At 39.1% G+C, this 23,686-nt stretch overlaps 1 protein-coding gene across 2 annotated transcripts in view; it reads left to right on the forward strand.

Annotated features, from left to right (window-relative positions):
- The window catches only part of PRKAR2B (protein kinase cAMP-dependent type II regulatory subunit beta), an 83,810-nt gene that overhangs the window by 16,963 nt on the left and 43,161 nt on the right, over positions 1-23,686 (forward strand). Inside the window, exons 2-3 of one of the 2 annotated variants that reach the window (XM_035332423.1) lie at positions 599-649; positions 11,820-11,855. In XM_035332423.1, the coding sequence (XP_035188314.1) occupies positions 599-649; positions 11,820-11,855 (87 nt within the window). The remainder of the gene's footprint in view (positions 1-598; positions 650-11,819; positions 11,856-23,686) is intronic. The other variant, XM_035332431.1, reaches the window with a different exon arrangement.

Genomic DNA, 23,686 nt, shown 5'->3' on the forward strand with positions numbered 1-23,686 from the left:
GGGCTCTGTTTGACCTCTTCATTCTCTAGGGAAATGAGTTTCAAAGGCTTCGTAGTCAAGGCACAGGTACTGACTCATGGTAAGGGGCAGCTTGAGAATAAAGACTGGATCTATAAAGAGCCTCAAGTGACAATGGTTGGTATCATTGTGCATAAATTTACATTCAGGACACAAAAATCTCCACACCAAGTTAGGGAACTGATCTGTAATCCTGGGGTGTTCTGGGGATGTTCTGAATTGTTCCCATGGAGGAGAAAAACAGTTCGCAGGCTGTGGAAAAAGAACCTAAAAAAAAGAGGCATTATACTCTATCTATGCAAAGTTATTTGCTGCTGTTTGTGTCTCGGCACCGTGACAGTAACGTGCAGTAGCATGGGTCTGTGTTTGGTCGTGGCCATACACATGCTGGCCCAGCTGTAGCCAGGCTGGGAATGCAAGACAAGCTGTGCCTGGCTGCGTGCGCTGCCGGGAGCTGCAGCGGGTTCTGCATGCCTGTGCTTGGGAGAAGGGGGATAGCTGTTGGGGGAGAATTTCGGCATAAGGACAGTGGTGATGGAGATGGGATCTGCCTTACATTTGCCCTTTATTTTTTCAACAGCTCGCTGGCATGAGCCAAAGAATACAAGGATGAGTGCTGCCCCGGTCACCTGTAAGTGGTCATCCCTAGTTTCCACTATTCTTTACCCACTCAGTTCAGGGGAAATGATGGCCAGTTATTTGTAAGAGCCTCAGTCCATATACTTCTGGCTAATGAAAATGCGCTAGATAATGAGCTCTGCTTACATAAATTTCTGCAGCTCTTTTAGCATTACTGACAGGATGATGTCTCTGTGTGGTTCTGCATCAATAGGAAGGACAATAATTTGTGTTATTGTGAGCTCATTGATGATGCATTTTTTGCCATTGCCTGCAGTCCTCCTGCTGTTTTGCATGTTGTGTGTTGTCTTCAGTGGCTCCTGAATTGCTGGTGCAATGTCGACAGGCCAGCATGCAGCTAGTTTGTGGTTAGGTGTGTGGGCTCACTAAAGTATTCACCATCACTTTGGTGACCTTCTTTAACCCTTTCCTTGACTCACAAAGCCATTTGTGGTCAATGCGAATCATGCCTGAGGTCTCTTTAGTTACTGCATCAGTAGTCCTGTGGATAGTGGCTTTGACTATCTGAAAGGGAGGTAGGTGGTTCTTATTACTGAACCTGAGTCCGAGTCCCACCTTCTCCCTGGGCTCATGTTTGCATGCTGTCCTGCATGTCTGCGAGAGTAAAGGAGTGCAGATATCACAGGGGTACGTAAAGTCCATGCTGGAGTGAGGACAGGGAAAAGTGCTTTGCTTCATGCTCTGAAAACTAACAAAATTGTCTATGTTAGTCCTGGCCAGCTGTGAATGGGTATCATGAATACAAGAGAAACTCCTTTTAAATATGTAATGTTCTTAAATAAGCAAACTTTAAAATACGCATGAAATCCAAAATCTTAAATTTTGCTAGGAAATGAATATGCAAGTAATGCAGGTTGCAGATCATACATATTCATATACTTTTTCATCGAGGTACTTTGGTAGTTTTAGTCTTAGCAAGCAGGCAGAGACTCTGTATAAGACTTCATAAAGTTTTAATGGTGTTTGCCCATGTAGGATTTGTTGTAATAACCCAGTGGCAAAGTGACAAAAACATGAATAATAGTAGGAGAGCCTGAGTCTTAAAAAGTTTGAGATTTTGGTTTAAACATAGGTAGTATAAATGTGTATGGAGAGAAATCAGTGATGTTCACAGTCGTTAAACTATATAAAAGAGATGAGATAATTATAAACTCCACACAAAGGTGTACTCCCTCGGAGAAGAATCCTGACAGCCATGACATCTTCTCCAACCCACTACCATCAACGAGGTTGCAACTGGATTCCTTTGTAATAAATATAACTTGCAGGTATTGTCAAGAGATTTAAAAAAAAAAAAAAAAAGTGGGCCAAATTTTTGTAAAAATGAAGGCCTAAAGCACAGTTGTGTAATAGTTAAGGGATACTCTTAGATACTCAAGAATTAACAAGAATGGGTCACTTTTGTAAAAATTGTTATGCAGTTTGATAGAAACATTGATTCAAAGACAGGTGCAAGTTTTTCTTTGTCTCTTGCAGTGTTGATCCTGAAGCCCGATGACATATAAATGTCAATTTGTTATCTTTACAGAGGAGCAGAGCTATCCAACTGTTTTGGGGATTGCTGGTAGATCTTTGGCAGGATGACCAGTTTTGCTCCCATCCTGATTGGAAACTTGCATACATTAGTAAATACGCTTCAGGCAGCAAAATTAGAAAGCAGAAAAGAACATGAAATTGGATCTGAACGCCTACACTACAGTGTTAGAAAGCAAATAACCATAATATTCTTAAAATAGCTTATGAAATTTGAAGTGGAAAGAAGCCATTTACAGATGGTAAGAAGATAAAAGCATTACTGACATTTTGTATCAGATGGGCTTTAGTGGCAATTGTAAACTATGTTATGGCTATGGCAGAATATTTCTTGAAGGTTATGATAAATTGCTTAGGCAGCAAAGGGGGATGTTGCCACAAGTTGTGTGGGGTGTGGTGATAAAAGAAAATAAAATAATCCTTCAGAGTCTGTTCAGCAGAAATAGGGAGTTTGGTAAATTCTACAAAAGCAGAGGGTGGAAGAAAAAAAGGGGTCTATGGATGGTGTTCAAGCTAAAGCAGCACTCTGTGTCTTAGGTTTAGGCTCTGTAAGAAGACTGAAATCCCTTGTACATTTATTCCATTGGTATTTTTAGGTTTAATTTCACACTTCTTTTCTTCTTTCTAAATATATCATCTCTGCTGGGCATACATTTTCTCATATACACATTATTAGCTTTTGTCATATATACTGAGTAACGTGGGATTGAGGGCAGCAAGTACGCCAAGCCAGAGCTTCCTCGCAGGTTCAAGTTTTCAGCCTGAGTCTGGGTAATTTCTGGAGCAAATTAACTTGTTGCATCCTTTGGCTTAACTAAGGATTAGAAATATTGCTGCGAATATTGCTTTAGTTATTTATTCTCTTTTATCTAGATGACTGATTAGTTTTAATGTGGTAATGACTAAGTGTACTGGTCACAAGCCATAACGAGGATGAATTTCTGAGGGAAGACATGCTGTGCGTAGCATGCAGCTCTATGTAACAGGATGTGTATTTCAGATAAGGAGAATTCAATACGGCAATATATTCACTTATACGTTTATGTCCTAGAATAGGACATTAATCTGAAATATATTTTTTTAAAGAAAAAGCCCAAATCTCAAAAGAGGAGGTTGTTTGGGAAGAGTAACTGTTCTTTCCAAGCAGCATTTCATCCCCATTAGTGGGCTGTGACAGCCCCTTTCACGATATCGTGTTGTTGGTCTAACACATCAGACAGGCATTTCATCTTTTTATTTTCAGTGTTAGTAATTACGTACAGCGTCAAATATTCGTAACAGCTGAAATCTCTTAACTGATAAAGCAGGAGAGATTTCTTTGCCTCTTGCTCAAGGTTTGTGTTATGACAGGCTAAGTAACTAGCCAGCTCGCAGTGTAGCAAATGGCTGTATGCATATGTCAAAACGTGGCCATGAGAGTGAGCTGCTCAGTAGCAGCATTTTAAAAACAAATAAATTTAAAACCAACACTAATTATATCCTGGGAATAACGTAAAAAAAATACTAGAACAATGTATTAGACTCTCTGTTTATTAAATATGTTCAGGGACCATTCAAAATGTTGCTGCATTCCTGATACCACAGTGATCCATTTAAATAGATATACAGAATGAGTTTTCATGCCCACCAATGCAAAAACTGATGTATTTATCTACATATTTAATCCATGTTCTTTTGCGGTGACATCTTAATAATCCATTAGATCAATTTTCAAAAATTGTATTGAGCTTTTTTGACATGAGTCCTCAAGTCAGGCTTGAGGCTCGTAAAAAAGTAATTTGTGGGTTGATGCTATGTAGTGACAAGAGAGAGATGAGGTAGGAGAGTTTGCTGTTTGGTTTTGGTTTGAAGGAGCAACTCATGTATTGCTTGGGAGACACATGTATGTGGACTGAAGCATGGAAAAAAGAGCAACTTTCTTCCATGATCCCTTCCCTTCCCTTCCCTTCCCTTCCCTTCCCTTCCCTTCATCTGTAATAATAATAATAAAATTTGCCTAGATTCTTCACCTCAGTTTCCTTTAAGGGTTATCCTGACTACAGATTCCTGTGCAACCCTTGGAAATGCATGGCATTGGGTTTGAAATGGACAATCTTACTGTAATAGCACTTAATTCTGGAAATACAAGCTCCAGAGCTATATCACAATGAGCATACGGCAAATTATTCAGTGTAGTTTTCAACTTATTTTGACTATGAAATTTCCCCAGTTTCTTGAGAAGCTATTCTACAGTAAAATAGAATTTATTTTCCAGACTGAAAAATTCCAAGAGGTTAAGTCATCTGTAGAGCTAATAACAATTTCAAATTTCATTTTAGGACTGCAACCTTTTGTAAGGTTCTTGCATATTACAAAAATGGGGATAATGTGATATTCTGGTTTTGTATGTATACATATAGATATTTACAGATGTGTTGTTGTCTTCAGAGAGGAATAATTGTACCTGTATTATGTTATGGTGTAGATGGTTTTCAAATATGTAGATGTCATTAAAAAAAAAAAAAAAAAAAAAAAAAGCAACCAATTATCTTGGGGTATCCCCTCGGATGTAGCTATTTTCCACTATCAACATCTCTTTCTCTTACAATGGCAAAAATATTAATTCTCTCAGTTTTTCTTCGAGTAGCACATAAATACTGATATCGTGGCATCGTTTCAACCTCATCTTGGCTTCTTGGTCTCTGCCTACAGGACTCCCTGAAAGCAGGCACTTAATACTTTGTGTCTTACAGCTTGCCTTCTGCCTGTGTACACGTATGCCCGTATATGCCTGCACTCTGCCTCCTTTGGTATGCAGCAGCTCTAGCTCCTTAGGGGGCACGCCCTCCTGGAGAGCATGTACTGGTATTGCCTTCCAGCAAAGCACCCTTCTTTGTGTGGAGCCAGACACCTCCATGTGCACATCTTGCTCTTTAAGGAACTGTGGATGTTCCTCCCAGGGGAAAATTAGTGTTTTGGAGTGGACTTAAATTCTCCTTAGCTGCTCAGGTTTGGTTATTGGGAAGTGTGGTGGCAGTGCTACCGCCCTGACTTCCAGTTTCTGTGGCAGAAGGCTATTAGGCTGGGCACCCGTGTGGATGGGGTTTACCTTTTCACGTTGTGTAAAGGCACAGATGATTAGTTTTGTTTCTAGATAAAAAAAATAATAATAATCTTTTTAGATGGACTTACTTGGTGAGGGAAATAATAAAATAGATCTTAAAACATTGCTGTTGCTGTGAAGTTACTCTTAGAAAGCTGTACTGTATCTAACTACCCTACTGCAAAGGCTGTTTGTCTTCTGAATAAAACTTGCGTGTTCCCTGGACTCATCCCCTCTCCTCATTCCTGTCACAGACGTCATGGCCTTTCACAGAGAAAAGATGAGAACCACTCTCCGAAGACCTAACAACTCCCTCCTTTGTCACAGTCACTTTTTCAAACTGTCACTGAACGTACCAGCCACAGTCTGAAGCGAGAAGGAAGAACAGCTCTTCAGAGTAAAGCAGACCATTTCGGAAGTTATTCCAACTCTAACAAATTTCATAGTGCATATAGGGATCTATGTTATACAGTTTTATTGCCTATTTGCTGTAATTCAGTTTAACATTAACAGCTTGATTTTTATCATCGTCCTAAAACGATATTCTGGTAAAAAAAAATTATGAGATTTTGGAGATTCTAAGCAAGAAATGACTGTACCGTGACCTCTGATGCAGGTAGCTCTTACTTATCCAATGGTAAATGGTCTGATGTGGATTGTCTATGCCCTTGGGTCTGTGGGTGATCTGTGCCCTTGCTATTCATGCTGGCGGTGCTGCTCAAGCACAGCTTTCACAACCAGCTCCGTGCTGAGCTGGAGAAAAAAAGAGCTGTGTTGCCTCGTAGCTGCTCTGGGACAATGCAGGTGCCTCCATTATGTGCTTGTAGTACTCAACATACTCCACCAGCACCTCCCCAGCGCTGGTTTTGGAGGCCTGTTTAATTACCTGGGGCTTGGCACCAGCCGTGTTGAACTTACAGCAGTGCTGGAAGAGGAAGACTTGGCCAAGCTGAGGCTGGTTGCAGGGACAAAGTGGGTGAGAGCACCCAAGGTGGTGGGGCTGCAGTGCATGTCCTGCCTGCCTTGAGATTTCAAGAGGTCTTATAAACATCCACTAACATCATCATATTCTCTTATGGCCATCTCAACCTGGAAGTACTCTGAAATAATCAATCTGGCTGGAATATCTAGAAATTAAGTGATGGAGAGAAATAGGAGTGGCTCCAAATTAGTTCCGTTATTGTTATCCATGGCGCCCAGTCTATCAATGTTCTGGGTGCTAGAGAGTTATTGTATTTCATTCATTTGGGCTGTTAAAACCAAAGTCTCGCTAAAGCATGTATTTTAGAAAGGCATGCAGTCTACACGTGATTTTTTTCTTGCTCTAATTAGTTCATTCTAATTAATAAAATCTTTATGGAAGAAGACAAGCTAATCTTTACTTGCATAATATAGGAATGTGATTACAATAGGCATAATTCAAAGTATTTATGAAAGTTGCTGGGCATCTGAGAAATGGTTGAGCTTGGAACTGAAAAGGTAGAGTCTGAAGCGTATGTAAGGCTTATCAGCTGAAACTTGGCGGGGGATTTTGGGAAATGTAGCAAAGCATATGTAAAACAGGAATAAGTCACTGAAATTGGGCTGCCAGGGAGGTGGTGGAGTCACCGTCCCTGGGAGTGTTCAAGGAAAGGCTGGACGTGGTGCTTAGGGACATGGGTTAGTGAGTGACATTGGCAGTAGGGAGGTGGTTGGACCAAATGATCTTGGAGGGCTTTTCCAACCTTAATGATTCTATGAAATCACTGGTATTGGACTGTACAAAACGATGAAATGTGTTTAGAGCAGGTTCTCAAACTCTTCTTGAAATTTTGGCTATGTTTGACCCACTGATCTCAGTGACATCTGTGAGTTTTAAGTGTTTTACCTTCAAGAGGATAGAAAAACTGTATGGTTTGGTTACGACTTTGTTTCATAACCTATCTCAGGGCATCTGTGCCTCTCACATAAGCATGTCAAGCTATGGCGCAGATACTTCTGTTTGTATCTACCCTTTAAGATAGATTAGCAATACTCCTGTTTTGTAAATACAGCTGGCTTTTGGGGTTATGGCCTGCCAAATCTGAGGGCTTTAGAAATGTAATGGCTGAATTATATTTTTATTTTTTCCCGATGAAGATATTACAGGAGCTAATTGAAAGCAAGGCTGCTGGAAAGTGTTCTAATGTTCATTAATACCAAAGGTTAGCCACTAATCTCCTGTCAGCCCTCATCACTCAGAGCAGTCATTTTTGCTTTGTTTTGCTGGAAACGAGCACTGACTGGCGCTGCGCAGACACGGCCTGAGGAGGCTCCCGTGGCCTCCACCACCGGAGCAGGCCGCAGGAAGCCGGGTGCACTCAGCCCGTGGGCTGGGGTCCTGTGGCACAACCCACATTGGGTGTTCAGCCTTGTTGGCAGAAGGCACGGCGTGCAGGGCAGGTTGGCAAGGTGCTCGAGCACATCACTAGCAGCCACTGTGTAGCCGCCTGTTAAATCCCTGTCTGACAGACCCTGGCTTCTTAGGAAGGCCGCATGTCTGGAGTCTGCGATGTGTTTAGCTTCTTATTCCAGCTGACACTCATGGCACATCCACGACAGCTTCTGAAGCGAACTTGACTTTGAGGGCTTAAATTGTGAGCCTGGAAAAAGGGACAGCTCAGCGCTATCAGAACGAGTTAACTGCAGGAAGGACGCCCAGCTAGGGGCACCGAGCTTCATCCTGGTGCTCTGCGAACAGCCCCATCGAGCCCCATCTCCATCTCCTCTGCCTGCAGAATTAAGCTACTTCTATTATCTATCTCACAGGGCTGCTGTGATGAATGCTTAACACTCTTAAAGAATAGTATGAATAGTAAAATACACAATGGGGAGAAGAGCGATGGTTAGACAGTTTTTGAGTGATGGAAATATTTTTAGTGCATGCTTCGTGTGAGTTGAAGTTTTCATAGTGTATATTCAAAGTGAATATGTTAAACTACCTTAGCTTCTTAGGTTTTTCATTTATCAATTATTTGTTTGTGTAGTTGATTTGTATTGCCAAAATACTTCAAAAACTGTAATTTTTGTACAGCCATCCAAACAAGGATTGGCAAATGTGAATTTCAGTTACCAGCAGGTAACATCTTAGATGATGCGCTTCTCTCATTGTGTAGCACTAACAGCAAAACCGCTGTAGTATGTCACATAAGGACTGATAACTGAGACAATTTAGTCAAAGCTCTGTCAAGAAAAAGATCCCTGACACTTTTTTTTTTCTTTTTTCATTTTCCTCTATGAAAGTTTGTAAAGAATTGTAGCTGAGATAAAGTAGAATATGAAGAATCACGTTCAATATTGGAGGGACATCGTGTGTAAACAAGGTCCTCCATGCACAGAAATGCACTTCTCGGTCATGGTGCAGCACTCTCTCTTAGTCAAATAAAAGATCAAATGTCCCTGGACATGTTCTGAATTTATCTGCATGCCAGTTTATCCTTTATTGGAAAAAAAAAAAAAAAAAAAAAAAAACTAGATTTTGCAGCTGTGAGGTTTTGCAGTCCATGTTTTATTGTTCACTTTACGTTTTGTACAAAGCAGTGGCGGGGGTGTGTAACTGTAAGTTACTGTAAGCAGGGTTTTTCCTTCCAGTCAGTTGTTTATTGAGTCATTCTGAGCAACCAACTCCCAGAACAATGTCACTGTAACCTTTAAGGTAAAGTATATTTTCACTATAGAGTTAATTTCAATGGCTTTGTAGGTATTGCCTCAAGTCTGTTCCCTTCCCGAGTTTAGCTTCTCTGGAATATTTTGCTGCTGTGCACCAGCTACGTTGCAATCAGGGCACTGCCAGGGATGGGATAGCCACCAACAGAGCTGCCTGCAATTCCCATGGGACAGCTAGCAGTCCTGAGGGCAGCCTGCAGAGCCCAACAGCCAGGTTGGTAGAAGTCCTGAGAAGCCACTCACAGACGGCTCATGGAATATTTCTGATATTGATTTGTCAGTTGGCTTTCTGAGCCAAGGCTTCCAGCTCCTGACACATCGGAAAGATAATTTAAGACTATTTTTTTATGTCTGCAGCAAAATGCTTGTTAATCTATCTTTTGCCCACCTTATTATGTTTATCCTGCCAGCCATTGTACCATCTGGTTGCTCACGTGTCTACTTTGTAGTGAAAATATCAGCTAAATTTCTTCAGGCTGATGATTTTCTGAGACCTCCTGGTAAGCTTCTGTTTCCATCTTTCTGGGCAGCAAAAGTATATTGCAATTTGCTGCGCAAGAAACAGGGAGGAGTTCAGCGTGGTAAACAGCAAAGAGCTGTGGGTGCTGCTTCTGATGCTCCCAGTAACACAATTGGATGACCCTCACGAAATCCCAGTCTGGGGAGAAAGGCTTTGTCTGCTTGCTGTTCAGACATTGAATATTCAAAAATAGTTGCTTATCGGGGTCCTGAGATTCTGGTTAATAAAATAAATAAAAAAATAAAATTCTTGCTCTTTTTTTCCCTTCACTCCTAACAGTAAATAAATTCTAAAATGTATTGTAAAAGAAATTGTAAAGCTCCTTGCAGCCAAAAAAAAGAGTGATTTTAAACATTTATGTGGCTGGAAGTAGCTGAAATAGGAATTGTTCCTTTGGCAGTCCCAGTAGGTTGTTTCAAGCAGGAGTGGTCTCCAAAGTGTGTGAGTTTTGTGTTAGGTGTTATTTTTTTTTAAGTTGAATTATTTGATGTGTTGGTAAAATGTGCTGAGGTGGCTGTCGAGAGGAGTTACAGCTTTATATCTACAGATGATGTGTGGAACTGGCAGCCAAACCAAAATACTCTCCCTGAGTTTGGGGAAAGCTTTTTAATGGGAGCAGAGCACAATTTTATGTTTTCTTGGTGGAAATATGTCAGATTCCAACTGTATTTTTTTATCAGCACATCTGCTGAGAACTGCTGCTCGTGTACAGTCATGACCAGTGTCCTGAAATGAATTTGGCCTGTAACCCTAGAGACAAAATGAACCGTATTCTTTTTGCAGTTTGAGGAATTATATGGCTCCCTCTATTGCAAAACAGTAGTTGCATAAAATCTGATGTTTTCTCCAGCAAAAGATGTCTAAATATCTTTTCTCTTTAAAAAAAAAAAAAAAAAAAAAAGTGGGGGGGAATTGGAAATTGAGGTTAAAAATAACCTTGCTGGTTACGTTAATTGTTAATCCCTTGTTTACTTATATACGTGTTTGGGGTTTGTGATAGCTTATTCGCAGGGGATTTCCTCGCTCCCGAATAGCACTTTGAACCACTGCGGTTAGGTTTCCCAGTGTATTTCTTGCCACTTGGACCTGTCACTGCGGTATGTGCTTGCACAGACCATCTGCGGCTGTGGCTCAGAATTTGTATCTTTGCTCTGCTTTCTCCTGCCCAAAGGAATAAAAAGTCACTTTGCATCTCAGGCTGTTGCTCTCTCCTGTTTTCTCAGCATTTATTTCCTTTATCTTGGCTTAGACATTTGAGAAAGGCTGTATAACTCCCATGTAAAATTAATAGAGATGAAATAAAGAAGTTCAATATTTTTCACTTTTCAGTTCCATGTAAACATTCAGAGTAATTTTTTAAAGCTGAATATTAATAAGCACTGTAAGAGCATACATTTTTAATGTAGCCGTTGCCCATGTTCGAAATTAGGTCATTCAGATCTTTTTTTACTCTTTATTCCAGCTCTCTTTATCACATGCAAGTAGAGTTCAAGACCAGTGTTTTATACTGATTATAAGCAGACCACAGGTTGTATTTAGAAGGCAAAACATACGAAGCTTCATCGTTTTCTCTCTGGTAGCCCTTGAAGAAAGAGGCAAAACTTAGAGCTGTGTGCTCTAAGATGTATTTTGTGATCTCTCCCAGTTGGAATCAAGATAGGAATCTGATTCCAAATGTTTGCAGCAAGTATTTGGAGATGTTCCAAGATGGCGCTATAAAACAATAATTTTCATTGTAAAACAGATTTTTTTTTTCTGAGGGACTGGGGGAGGAGGTGGCTGGTGGGGGTGGTTAGGGCTGGCATTGTTGATTTACCCAAAGAGCTTTAAAGTTTACTCAGTGCAGAAGTTCATCTTTCAGATAGAAGTGCAAATTAGTGTTTTTTAATGTGTGGGAGATCTTTGTTGCCAGATTTCTTATAGGTATATTTGTAGAAATAAAGTTGTTTTTTACATCTTTTTAGTCCATGTCTGCATCACTGTTTGCAAGATGCCAATTTCTGTGCTCTCAATAAATAATGGAAGTACAGAACTAAATATTTCACAGCCAGTCATGAACAACAATAAGTGCTTGCATACGGTAACTTATAAGAAGCTGAAAATGGTCTTGAAGGTTTACTGGTTACTTGCTACCATATCTCTTGCAAACCTGCTTAAAGGTTTGACTGTGTATGAAGTTAACCTGGGTTTCTATAAATACAAAAAATTGATTAACATTTATTCGTTAATCTGAAATAACAAGGTTGTTGTCACACTTTGAATAAAGTCTAACATTGTTATGTGTGAACTACATTAGATTACTACAAAAAAAAAGTCTAATTGAAATGTCATGTTTTCTTTCAGCTCCAGCGATAAATCGATTCACAAGACGGGCATCAGGTAAGTTGGAAAAAATGCATGTTTCATTGGTCTACATAATAACTGAAACAAAATGCTAATTGTAATTGTCAAGTAAAATATAATTACATTAATCAGATTTCTTCAAAAATGTTGATTTGCCTCAAATTCACTCTCTGGTTCACTGAAAAATGTAGCCAATCCGATCATAGAGCTTGCTTGAAGCCGCCTTCTTGGTGTGAAATTTATGAAAATTGTATGCTTTTCCTTTTTCCTTCAATATAATTCCCTTCAAAATAATTTTATTCCTAACAGGACTGAATTTTGAAAGCATGAACTGATTGTAATCCGGTAGTGTTGTCTTGCTTACTTAGACAACCTGAAACAGCAATTTGGTGGTCATCTGTGCATGAGAAAATATACAACCATGCTAGAAATCTCTATTTTTTTATTTTTATTTTTATTTTTTTTCCAAAACTGAGCTGGTTTGTGTATGTGGTTCATTGTTCTGCTCTGGAGAGCCGGCAGACTGGGTCCTAAAAGCAGTACTGCTGTGGTGGTGCTGTGTTGTGCTGTAAGAGTATGCCTGCCTAGCTTGTCTGTTCTGAAAATTAATTTGGTTAGTGCCAGTTCAGAGGACCATTTACCTTCACCTAGTGGATGTTACAACACGTAACAGGTCCTTCCAAATTATGTATCATTAAAAACTGAGGTTCTTGCTCTTTCCTTATTGTCTCCCTACAATATAGCCATGAGGTCTCATATTTTTGAGCTTGCTCTCCTGAAGCATGAGGCCTGGAACTTAACTCTTACTTGTTTGCTTGTGAAATCCTGCAAATGTGAAAGTGGGGTGTACAAGCCACCACTGAATGTCATGAGACTCGTGACAGACTCGTAAGAGTCAGCAGACCAGGAGATGTGATCTGTTCCTGTTCAACTCAGTATGCTAAGCATACAATCTAACTGTAAAGCCCTTTCTATTTTCAACTGCAGGTCACTGTGAGTAAATGTAATCAACTTTGTGTTTCACAATCCAGAAAGTCTAGACAGACTTCCAACATTTCTTCTTGCAGTGTCAGTCAGACAGTTCCTTCTTTCAGTATAAAATTACTGAGTTGCTAAGGATAACTATAGAACTGTATAGAAAAATGGAGGTTTACATTTGCAGGCTTGGTGCATAGTGTATGTAGCACACAGTAAGAAAGAGTAATTCATTCCAAATATACTCGTGCTAACAGTTTTAAGGAATGATAAGACTTCATAAGGTACTGCGGCATGAAACAAAAGGAATGGTTGGTACATAGCACTCAGTAACAATGAGCGGGGCTTTATGCAAATTGCACGTTTTAAGCATGGTCTTACTGTGAGTGATTGATAGCTGACTTTAATGAATTCAGCCTTTGTAACAGATGTGTGATAAGCTTTTGCATTTCAGTAGGAGATTTTTTATGAAAAGCTAATATGTGCTCGGAAAAAAAATCGTTATTCTTAATGTATTTTAAAACTAAAAGTGTGTGAGAATTCTGATTTTTTTGCACAGTTACTCAGAAAACATATAAATAACTTCCTTTGGCAATTAGTATTTAATGTGTATTGATTTTTTTTGTGGAGAGATAGAGTTATCTTATTCAGAATAATAGGTCAAATTGTATTAGATGGTCCAGATGTAAATCATTTGAGTCAGCTTCAAGTTGCATCAAGGTAATACTGAAGTCTATTATATGTACTGTTTTATTAAGTCTCTGGCAGCTTTAATTGTCAAAATAATTATTTTTCAAAGAAGAAAGCCCATGGAAAGAGATAGCTCCTACTTTTCTTCTTAAATACTAAATGACTATCAGAGAGATCTGGTGGTATATTTAGGAAGCTTGATTGATAAAATAGAAAATGTGAAACAAACTATGCTGATAACACAAATATTTTACAGGAATGTTGTTGCAATCATAGCCACAACCATAGTCACAATCATATTTTTATATGGTTACCTTTTTTAGTTTGATTACTGTTGGGATACATTAAGATACTCAAGATTACTTTGCAAATAGAAAACCCAGATAGTATTTGTGTTTTGATACTTTGTAGCTCAATAGCATTCCGTGATCTAAATTGATTCTTATACTTAGGAAATGAGAGGCAGACCCAGTGAAAAGAAGGGTTTTTCCTCAAATATGCATGTGTCTTAATTTTAGGCTTTTGGGCTAGGAACTATTTGAAAATTTGAAATGTGCAAGCTTGTTGATTCTGGAGTGTTTTTGAAGATTTGCTTCTGATGAACATTTCTCCAAATTAACTACAAGTAGCTGGAGAGTTAGCTGTAGCGCGTGGTGTTGTTTTGTCTGGTCTAGTGGTATCACAGGCTGATACTGAGAGTGACTTTTAGGGCCCCTGCCTTTGTAATACTTCTGTCCATAGGCTGTCTCTCCTTCCTCCGCACAGATCTAGGAGTTGTGCTGCCTGAGAGTGCATTGATTAAATGAAAGTAGAAACACAGCTGTTCTTGGTGTGTTGATATTCATTTGACCTCCAGCTGACCAATGCTGTGGGTCCCAAATAACCACATCCACAACAGTGGCAGCAGTGGCTGCATTTAACCAGGAATGGAGAAAGAGTCGAGCTGCCACTACTGGCGGCAGCCACAGTGACACCAGGTGAGGATAAACACCCGGAGATACCTGCAGCAAAGACTCCTAGACTGCTCTGCTATAAGCTGCTTTTCAGGTTCTTGCAATGATAAGCAAGGAGGAAAGCCAGGTGACACCAATTTCTTCACCAAGAACAATAATTCTCTACAGTGGGTGTCTTTATTTTGATGTTTCTGCTATTCCTTGGATAATCCCTACTGTTTGACTTGGTGGCATAAGATATGGTTATTTTTCCAAACAGCCAGAAATTAAGCAGCCGGAGATTAATTGCTGAAGCACCTGCTGAAAACAGCATAGTAAGGCATTCATTATTTAACAGCTGTTCCTGTTAACATGCTGTGAGTGTACTAATGTACTGTCATTGGTATATGGAGGATAAAGGAATAAGTAAGCTAGGATCAATTAATTGTTCTTGAATTTCATTTCTCAAGATTTGAACTGCATAATTATGTCTCTTTTGTGTGTTTTGCATATGTGTTTGCATATATGCAATGTGTCTTCTATACATAAAATACTCATATCTGTATACCGTAGTGCTGATGACGTAGCTACTTGCAGGCTGGTTAATAGTGCACCCCATTGTTTTAGATTATGCACAAAGGATAATAGATAGCATGGTCTTAAATAGATAATTTTTGCAAGGAGAGGAGATTAATGATACATTCTATAGCTAGAATGAACAATGAAACAGCTGGAAGTTAGTTAATTTTTCTTTTAAAATCTTTTCTTTTAAAATCTGGTGGGACTGAGTTGAAGAGATAGAAAAATTGTTGAGGTGTTCAGTGGACTTGGATGGGAAGAAAGGGGAACATGGAGCTAGTAGAGGCAGCATGAAGGGGAAGAGAAAACTCTTGAGGTTCATGAGGTACAAAACAATGTGGAAATTTCTGAACAAGCAGAGGTAGCCAAGAGGTGCAGTTTCTGAATACAGACAGATACTTCCCTTCTATGGATTAAATTAGTTTTTATCCATGCATCTGAATATGAGATACTTATGGGTGGAAAGCTAATGAGGTTCTGTATGCTAGCAGAGTCACTGGGTTTGTGCTTTCCAGCATCTTGACAGACAGATAAACAGATAAATTCGCTCATTAAATATTGGCACATGAGAATAATGCAGCAAAACCAGCGAGGATTTGCTACAAACTGAGCTTAAATTGATAGATAGTAATACCATTTACTAAGGCTGATTATTCCCATTTACTAATATTATTATACAAATGTATAGTATCATTTTAATTAAGAAATAGGTAGGTCTATGAAGTTACTTCAGTTATGTACCTGCTTTAGCTTCTGAAAGACTGAAGAGAACCTAAACAAGGCTGCTACGAGTTAGCCTGCTTAAGCTAAGAAGAACTGGTAGGTAGGCTCCAGGGCATCTGTGGAGCATCAACAACGGAGAGAACCTCCCCATCGCTCTCCTCTGAACAACAGCTAACTTCAAAATTCTATTTTAGCCCCGTGGAAAGGAAATAAATGATGTTTTAAGTATTGTTCTCTCGACCAAGCTGGAAGGAGAAGTAGTTTATTGATTTATTTATACCAGCTTCTCCACAAAGCTCTAAACCAAAATTACCTAAATATAGTCGTCAATGCTGAAGCTATCAGGAGAAACTGCCCAAGGTATAGTTGGAGTCAATTTGTTATCAAGCAAATAACACTGTCATGGAGGATGAGGGGGAGAAAACAAACAAAAAAACAAAAGAGAAGGGAGCAGAGAAGGTAAAAACTTTCAGGCTCCTTCTCCATGGATGTCAGCAAGGACCTCTCCAAAGAAAAGACGGAAGCACCTAAATAAATTGAGGCTCCTACACTTCCTGGTCAGCCATCAGCCTGGGAGGGGGGAAGGAGAGAGAAGAGAATCTCACATGGCACTAGAGATCTCTGTGCAACAAGTAACATTCTAGTTTTGACTTTCTGAAACTTTATTTATTTTTACTTTGTGGTAGTTGAAAATGGGAAACATTTTTTGCATTTCCACGCACTCCTAGGAACTGCCACTTGTAAGCACACAGCTGACTAACCGAAGATGAAAGGCTGAGAAAGAAGGAAGCATTTTTTTACTCCTTTTTAAAAGGGTGTGTTTAATTCATTTAGCAAGCACTCAAATTCTAGGTAATTTGGTATGAAAGGCAAATTGTTTTTGTACCGTGGTGGTTTCTAACAAAGTCAGGGCTGTGTTTAGTGGCCTTTTTTTTTTTTTTTTTTTCCCCAGATACTCCTACAGCACACAAGTTTCTCTAAGATTCAAAACTCATTTTATTTGACTCTACAAATTTTGTCCTTACAAAATCTTACAATGGTTTGTAAAGAAAGGAGGAGATGTGACATTCTCACAGTTCCAAGTTGTCTGATACGTCCCAAAGCTGTGATAATGGAATTGTGTCCACCAGTAATTTACTTGAATTTGTGGAGCAAGTTATTTTAGTTGATTTCTTCTCAGGCCTGGCAATTATTTAAATGCAGCAAAAGTTTCTGCAGATCAGAAATATTTTCTAGTAACCTCAGTAGGTAGAAAATGCTCAAAAGGAAGCTGATGAAACTGTTTCAGTTCTTTTACCATTTTTCAGAAATAAAAAATTTTAATGAGAACACACTGATTAATTACTGAGCCCCTCAAGCTATCTGTTTCTACTGCACTGCTGCATACACACGCCCACACGCAGACATGGTGAAATGCTTCACAAACCAGCTAGTTGCGGTGAGTACCTTACAGCACCATCGGTTATAATGATGATGTGGTGATGTGTGCGGTGCCGGGTCACCTGTTGGATCTCCTAGCCACCAGCTGCCAACGATGAGCAGGACGGTGTCACCACATCACAGACCAGACACATGCATGCACACCGTGTCACGCATGGGTCACGTTACGTGGTTTTGCCCTGTCGTATGACCAAAATGCAGCCCTTCCTGCCCGTCGTTCACGGGTTGCTGGCATCCTCATCACGCGCCTGCAGAGATGGGTGTTCTCAGCTGCTATGGGCTGACGCACAGGACTCACGCCTCTGCGTGTCATATGATAGAAGCCTGCATTTTAGCACACATTCAGATAGGAGGAGGAAGGTTTTGTGCAGCCTTCATAAAAGAGAAAATCTGGGAGCAGGTTTGCCAGAACAATTTAATCTCTCCTTTATCTCATATTACATCTTTGCATAAGGTGCCATTGGGAAGAAAGTGACAAGATAAAAGTTTGGGGCCTCATTATTCTGAGCAGATCTGCGGACTGTGGATTAGTCATGCCCACAGCAGCATTTACATATATCGCTGCTAGTTTTCAGCTGAATGATTTCTACAGAAAATGTGACAACCTACTTAGGGAACACAGAGGAATTTTACTGAATTTAGACCATGTGAGGCTTATTAGTGAGGGAATGGTTAATTGCTTTCTGCAATTATAAGCTTGAGAGAACATAGGTGATACTAAATTCCATCGTTAAATATAAACTAGCATTTAGGAAGAGCAAATTGATACTGTTAGCCAAGAATAGAATATGCCTCTAGGAAAGAATGTAAAGTTCTGAACTTAAAAACCAGATTTTCCATTTGTAATCTCAATCTTCTTGAATCATCCTGAGATTGTGTTAAGGAGATCAGCACCCACTGTCCTGTGGCATGTGAGAAATGTCAGAGAAAGAATGCTAACTAGAGTGAAATGATATTCCCTTTTATAAAATAAGGCAGAGGCAGAGGTTGAAGTAGTACCAAAAATGATGGTTAGGAATGCAGTAACTGTAACCCCCCTTTAAATGCTCAGGTAGGAGAAAGCGCTGCTGTGGAAGCACATCAAGTAACAGCCATGGAAGAAGAATTAAGAACTTTATTGATGTAGTTCTTCGAGCCTGGTGTAGGTGCCTGCAGAAAGCACAGGTTACCCTCAAGAAGGAAGAGCTGATTTGGGTGGCCTGTCTCACACACTATGTATGCTCTGTGAAATGTTAGGATAGCTTTTTCCCACCCAGTCCAAAAGAAGATCAAATTCTCTCTTTTAGTTTCTCTTATGTGCCTTGTTTATGGTGTACTTCACAAATTACTGTAGCAAATGAAACGCTCACAGTAGCAAGAGTTCAATTTGCTGTCTGGCCACATCTAATAAATTCTAGGAATTTGAGAAAAGTTCCTGTAGAAAAACAATGTACTAACAGAGGCATGGAGAGCATCCACATTTAGTCCCAAATGCTGCCCATTGTTCTCATTCAGAAAATTGAATGAATTAAGATAATGAAGTTAAACTTATAACGCTTGTTCCTGACCTGTTGTTACCTTGAGATTTGTTCCTTTTGGTTCTGATCTTAAGAAGAGCTTGCGTGCTTGGAAGGTTGTTTGTCTTCTTGGTGCAGGTGTTTTAGCTGCTCTAATGGAAGATCCTCCCTGCAAAACTTTATCCTCTCTAGATCATTGCGTCAGTGCCTTTACTCTTCTGTACTACAGCATATAGTTGGGCAGTGATGTTCTTTTTCAGAAGAAAAGCAACCTGGTCTAGTGGGTGGCATCCCTGCCCATGGAACTAGGTGATCTCTAAGATCCCTTCCAACCCAACCCATTCTATGAAAACAAAACTTACACTATCTGTGCACTTCTGGAACTTTTTAACTTCTAAGTGGTCCACTTTCAACATTCATTAAATTGTAGGTTTGTTTGTTTGTTCAGGATTTCTTTTATAAAACCAATGAAGTCCGGAACAGATCTGAGCAGGTTGTATCAGTGTTTCCCTGTACAGATCCTCAGCAGAGACTGAATACAAAATTTTTGGAGCCTATTGTAGCAGAGTAATGGGAATAGGCCAACAGTTGCAAATGAATGTAATGCTAGATTTTATGTATGGTTATGCTTAGACTGGCTTGTCATAACACTTTAGGACTAAATAAAACCTGAAGAGATTTATTTGGTGCATGCTATAAGGCAGAGCTTGAATGGGGTGAAGGAAGGTGAAGGAAGGGAGGAGAAAAGACAAGGACAGACAATAACAGATGATTTCTTCAGGTTTCGTCCGTATTTCTGTGACTGTTTAAATATCTTTGAGAGCACATTCTAGATTTCACTTCATAGACTGATAAAAATGTACGGAACAATTATTTTAAAATTGCACAATTTTTGTAGAGATAGATAGCAACCTCTTTAGAATATTGGGGTGTTATAAATATGTTTTAAGTTCAGAATTTACTGCATACACAACTCTATGGGAAGTGGTAGTTTTTCCTGCTGTTTTCCTATTATCTTTGGAAGATACTCTACATATAGTTTTGTATCAGCAGAATGAAGAACCGTATTTTTTCTGCTTTTTGGGATGATCTTGTTTCAGTTATAGGGAACGTAAACCAGAGGTTGCAGCTGAAATATGAAATTTATCTTAATGGATTCCTGTCCAGTCCATGTGATAAAGAGCTCAGGTATCCCAGTCAGGTATGGAGCCTTTAGACTGACACACCAATTCCTTTAAACTAATCATAAGTGTGTAACTGGTAAACAAGGTAGGCTAAGGGAAAGTGCCGCAGCATAGCTTGTGTCTATATGCCAAAGCCTTCCCGCGTGAGCCTGCACTCCCTCTGCTTTCCGGCGTGCAAAATCACTGTCGTCTTGTGTTCCACTTGACATGTGAAGCCCAGGCAGGGGACCATCGAAGGAGCTAATTTTTTTTTCCTCTTATTTTAGGCAGAACAGTATTTTACACACTTGTCGTTGGAATTCATTAATGTAATATCTAATCTTTCTTTTGTGACATAACAAATGCAATATGGACAACGAGGATATCTTCTTGTTATATAACTAAGTAGTAGTGAATAAATTCCAGAGAAAACAGGTTTTCCAGACAAAACAGACTTTCTATCAAAATAAATATAGAAATGATGCCAAATGTTCATATTATTAATAAATATGGCTGTTAATTATCTGCAAGCAGTAGTTAGCAAATGTTGATGATTATTGAATAAAAATGTGCTAAGATTTCTTAATGGATGCTCTCAGACAGTGGTGAATGCTGTAAACTAGTTGATATAAAACACAGATTTTTCTCTCTTGTATTTTAAATTCTCATTATAAGTAGGTTTTTCAGGTTAATCATTCTACTCTTGCATTCAGTTATAATCTGACAGGCAACAAATCCCTCCTATGTCTGGCAACCCGTAGCTCATACTGTGTTTTCTGTTTTAACATGCTTCCAAGTTCACTTTCACCATTGATAATCTCAGCAATTCCAATAACACACCAGAATCTAAACATGAGCAGAAAAGCTAATAACCACCTGGTGAAATTATCAGCTTGCTCATAACTCATGATTTTGAAAGAAATAAAAAATTGATACTGTATGTATGCACATTACTGAAATAAGTAGGAAGTATTTTTAAAATGATTTTGGAGCAGGGCTTTATAGATGGTCATTATTTAATCATTCTGATTTTTAATTCTCTAAAATATTTCAGTATCTGTTTCTATGATAAACTCAGCTTTGGTTTGCCTCGCTGTTTTGTTCTTTAACATTTCTATTTAGACTGGGGGGGTATGCCAACGCCACTAGAGGTAATAGAGTATGAATTATAATGTTTGGCTGTAATATCTGCCTGCCATCTGCTAAAGCAAATCTATTCCATCTCTGATTTTGTGTGGTGTGACTTTCATGCTGTAGCATATATCTTCTGGAGGATAAGAGGTGAATAGGGCAAGGTATATTTTCCGTATTAAGTTGCACAAAATGGAATAACAGTACTCGAGGAACATGTTGCTTAGCACGTTTTCTGGTAGAACACCATAACACAAATGGCTTGGCTTTTAACCTTTAAGTTTGGATTAATATTTGGCAGACACCACTTCTTTTAAATGCTGTGGAGTCAACGAAAGGGGAAAATTAAATATCTTTGTATATAATGTGCATAAACTGGCAACGTACAGCAGCCTGATGTCTTGCTTCCTAAATGTTCTGTGTCAGTTCCGCATGTTTCATAGGAAGCATGATGTTTTGAACAGCATGGTGTATTTTTCAGTTATTTAAACAAAATGTCTTTTGTCGAAGCATGAGCCCAAAGCTTTCTCACCATCAGTCTTTGCTTCATACATCTTTATTATATATCTCTCAGACCTACTTCTCCAACCTTTAGTTTGGAGGAGGATATAGACAAGTTTAAAGCCTGGGAGAAAATACAGCTTAATGGATAAAGCATCTCAGAAACTGCTATTTGTTTTGTTGTCAATGGGTTCCACAAATGCCCCCAAAGTAGTTCATATTTCTGTGTAGAGCATCTATATCATTTTACCAGCCAAGCAGATTGGTAATGTCCCAGTAATGGTTTTGTTGTATCCACTTGATGTTTTGGCCTTATGAACATTTTCTGACTTTAGATAGAGTTTCTGTAGGAGATGGAGTTATTCACAAAAGAATTTAACCCAAATTTATTAGCTTAGAATCATCCTTTCTTTAGCCATAGGCAAGGCCCCTTTTGTCATTCCAGATCTTGCTTTCTCTTTTAGATAGATTGTGAAAAGTCTTGTCTTAAAAGCTCATTGGAGATCTAATTTTTAAGCCTATGATAAATTCTTTCAAATGAAGTCACTATTACTACTATGTATACAGTCTGTTAACACTTTCAGGTCCTTGCTCGTTGCTCTTTGTGCAAAAAATTAGTTTTGTTTTGCTGTTGTATATAGAAAATAACAGAAACTGTTTTGTGACCCTTACATACAAAGAGCTGGGGCAGAGCAAAGCATGAATAACTAGATTTAGTGCTTAGCACAATTGTGTTTTAGCAGCATTAAACTACAATGGATCATTCCAAGGCATATTCCTGCAAGGGATGAAAACCATCCTTCTGCGTGGACCTTTTCTACTCCCAGTTGTGCAATATGATTATTTGCTTACCCATTAAGGGGTTTCCTTAGTAGATTTTGAACTCAGGATTTCTCACTCTGGTCCCGTCTTACATTCACTGTGTAAGGACGGGAAGAGTCCTGCGCCTTCCCGTGGGTGCTTGATCACGTGGCAGACGGAGAATAACCTGCAGTGGTGTTTGTGTGTGCATAAACAGCATATACGTAGCTTTTAGTATAAGAAAAGTATGGAAATTATAGAGGGACTGAACATGAATTTGAGCATCTCAGTTTGTTTCAGAAATTTCGCTGAACAAATATTACCAATATTTTTCTTCTTTACATATGTCTCACTCAAATTCTTTTTCTCCTTTAGAGGAAAATGAAAATCATAAAATTTTGTTGTATTAATGCAATGCACCTTAAGGTTTTGTTTTTGTTGTGCTAATGATGTGGATCCATAACAAAAGAGTGAGGAACTCCTATCCCTGTTCTGCTCACTGTTTTGTGAAAAAGTCAGAGAGGCCCTTTTCTGGTGCCTGACATTACTGTGGAGAATTATTAGGAGAATGCCAGAGTTAAATACTGCCAGGTGCCACAATCTACTAGTGCAGAAAATTGTATGTATGTATTTGCTACATATTTGAAATAGGAAACAGAACTCGATTTGAGAATAAAGAAGAATGAACTAGTCAGAAGAATACATTTTAAGTGCAAATGTTAAAGCCTTTTTACTTTAACTTTACTTTTCTTGTCACATGTCAGGGCATATAGAAGCACACCTCTCCACACACCATGAAATGTTGAAAATGTAGAGATTGTTTCAAATAATCAGTTACACGAGACGGACCCCATCAGCCTTATCTCAAAGTTTAATTCAGCCTCTGAAACAATATTTTATACTCAGTGTCAACTAAAAGCTGCCACAAAACTGGTAAAGACTCTTACAGTTTCTGTGCATGCAGTTTATTAAATGGAGAGTGCATCTTCTAAGGAAAAAATTCAACGCTTACTTGCCAGCCTTCATTTTTCCTGCCATCTCAGACTGTAGTTTGGAAATATACCTTTGGAGTGAGACAATATTTTAGCAGAAGAGTTCTCTGAGAAATGCCAAGTTAAAACACTGAAAGGGAAGAGTCCTGAATCAAGAGTTACTTTCTGTTTCATAATATTCTTGTCAGGAAGCAGCAGGGAAAGACATCTTTCCACCTTTTTCTCCTGCTAGCATTGATTTGTGAATGGTTTTCACACCAATTTTGGATGGCTCCACAGCAGCATACATTTACTCTTCTCTTTTTGTCTATCCCACCATAGGAATGTAGTTCAGTATTGTGCAAAGATAGTCATCTGCTGTCCTGTAGGATTTTTAGGCACATCAAATGGAGTCAATTGCATTTTCTCATGGTCATTATGGAGGAATGCTTCAGATGCAAAACA

The sequence above is a fragment of the Oxyura jamaicensis genome, chromosome 1 (genome assembly GCF_011077185.1).
Source record: "Oxyura jamaicensis isolate SHBP4307 breed ruddy duck chromosome 1, BPBGC_Ojam_1.0, whole genome shotgun sequence".
Classification (NCBI taxonomy): domain Eukaryota; kingdom Metazoa; phylum Chordata; class Aves; order Anseriformes; family Anatidae; genus Oxyura; species Oxyura jamaicensis.